Here is a 1,927-nt window from a genome sequence, read left to right on the forward strand (position 1 = left end):
CTTTCCCTTAGCCCTGTTGAGGTAGTGCTCCAGAACTTAGCAGAATGGATTGAGTGATACTGATGGGTATCCTCTTATAAAATGCTGGCACTTGGGGCTGGCTGACAGGGAACGTAATTAACAGCATCACCGTAAGTGCTGCTTTTCCACAAGAACTGACCCCTGTAACCTGTGGGGTGTGTTCACCAAACTGAGATGTGCAGCAGCTGTACTTCTCAAAGAAGCCTCTTTATTGTCAGGGGAAAACTATCACTAGATGAAAATAATTAAGCATATATCATTTCTAGCTATTGCTACCTCTTATTTATGATCAGCGAGGTATGTGAAGACATTGATGCAATCATGACATCATCATTAATTTTCTCCACTCCAGCAAACACTTAATGAAAAGCATCCCTCCTTCCCCAGGACACTAGTCCTATTCTGGTCCTGTTAATCTGCATTTATACAGAGCTTTGGATTCACAAAACAGTATAAAAGACAGAACACTGAAATTTTTCCTGAGTTAGCATACTATAAAGAATCTACCTAATTTCAGAACTATTCTACATTGATTTGGAAGGAAAAAAACCCAAAAAACCAAAACAACCCACATTCTATTCCTATCTAAGGTTAAGAATTTGTATTGTTTAAAGTTCATGGGTGTGAATCAATGTCAATTAGTTTTAGAGGAGACCTTTGCCTATAGAGCAGGCAAAAACAGCTGGATCCCTTCATAACTGACTTCTGGAACAGGTACAAAGCTTACAGCATTTTATTCTACCTACATTATGAGTAAGTAACATAGAAGAAATGAGAGAACAAGATCTGGAATAGAATCAAAAAAGTACTGTTGCCCTCATCTCTACAGCTGATACTAAGTAAAGACATGGTTAAAGAAGAAGGCAGAGACTAAAAGGGTTACTTCTTCCTGTAGACACCTTATTGCTGGGTAGTGACAGCATGTAAGAAAAATCTTCTAAGAGTTTATGTGTGGTGGGGCAGGTCTAAGCCTTAGATTGTCCTTCTAAGGTTTAAAAGTAAAATGAACTGGCTAGCAACAAAGAGAATACTTACATGTATTCGAAATGCAATTAACAATTAATTACGGAATTAGGAACTCATTTGGAGTACATGTACTGGTTCAAGTGAGCTTTGATTCTAGCACTCTTTTATAGGTTCATTGGGAAAAGTCACCATGTACTGCTGCTGTACTTGATGTACTTAAGTAGTTCAGAGTAGATGTATCTCAATAACGGTATCAAATGAATACTAAAACCTTGAGGAGGCGGTTGGACCCCTTTACTTTGTTAATAATGTGATCTACACTTTTCAGGATTACCAAAAAAATTGGTTTTTTGATTGCTGTGGATGGTGGATGAAAATGAGTGAAAAAGGCCGGAGTTCCAAACCATGGAAAAAACGCTGTAATAGCCACTGAACTGTTATTTTGTAATATTTTCATATGTAAAAAGTGAATTTAATATTTCCTTACTGAAACAATAACCCTACCTTTTTTTTTAAATAAAATCTTTTTCAAGCGGAACAAGAAGTTTCTTTTCTCTGATTTGCTGTCTTGTTCCTTTGACTCGTGCTTTGAAGTGGTAACTGTCAAAACTGCTTCTTGACTGCAGATTTACACAGACTGATATCGCAAAGGCTTTTTGCTGAATCACATGCTATCCTGTACAGATACAAACCCTAAGGAGGAAAACTACCCTTCTCACCTGGAGTTTAGATGGACCTGTGGTTTATTACAGATCTGGCAGACAAGGCTGGAAAACATGGAACATTAGGAGGGAAGGGCTGCATGCTTTTTGTTCCAGTTAATATACCAATGTGTTAACAAATGAGTTTGCATATGCTTTCCCAGCAGTCAAGTATTAAGACTTTCCAAGGACACATCCACTATATTGAAAACAACATGATGCACAGATTGAATGTGAAG

General features: G+C 37.6%; 1 protein-coding gene across 1 annotated transcript in view; it reads left to right on the forward strand.

Annotated features, from left to right (window-relative positions):
• The window catches only part of CDK7 (cyclin-dependent kinase 7), a gene marked incomplete at its 5' end in the record, with an annotated part of 18,769 nt that extends 17,379 nt beyond the window's left edge, over positions 1-1,390 (forward strand). Inside the window, one exon of the mRNA XM_010130878.1 lies at positions 1,316-1,390. Within this exon, the coding sequence (XP_010129180.1) occupies positions 1,316-1,341 (26 nt within the window). The remainder of the gene's footprint in view (positions 1-1,315) is intronic.
• Positions 1,391-1,927: the final 537 nt, after the last annotated feature.

Source organism: Buceros rhinoceros, unplaced genomic scaffold (assembly GCF_000710305.1).
Source record: "Buceros rhinoceros silvestris isolate BGI_N320 unplaced genomic scaffold, ASM71030v1 scaffold36092, whole genome shotgun sequence".
NCBI classification, from domain to species: Eukaryota; Metazoa; Chordata; class Aves; order Bucerotiformes; family Bucerotidae; genus Buceros; species Buceros rhinoceros.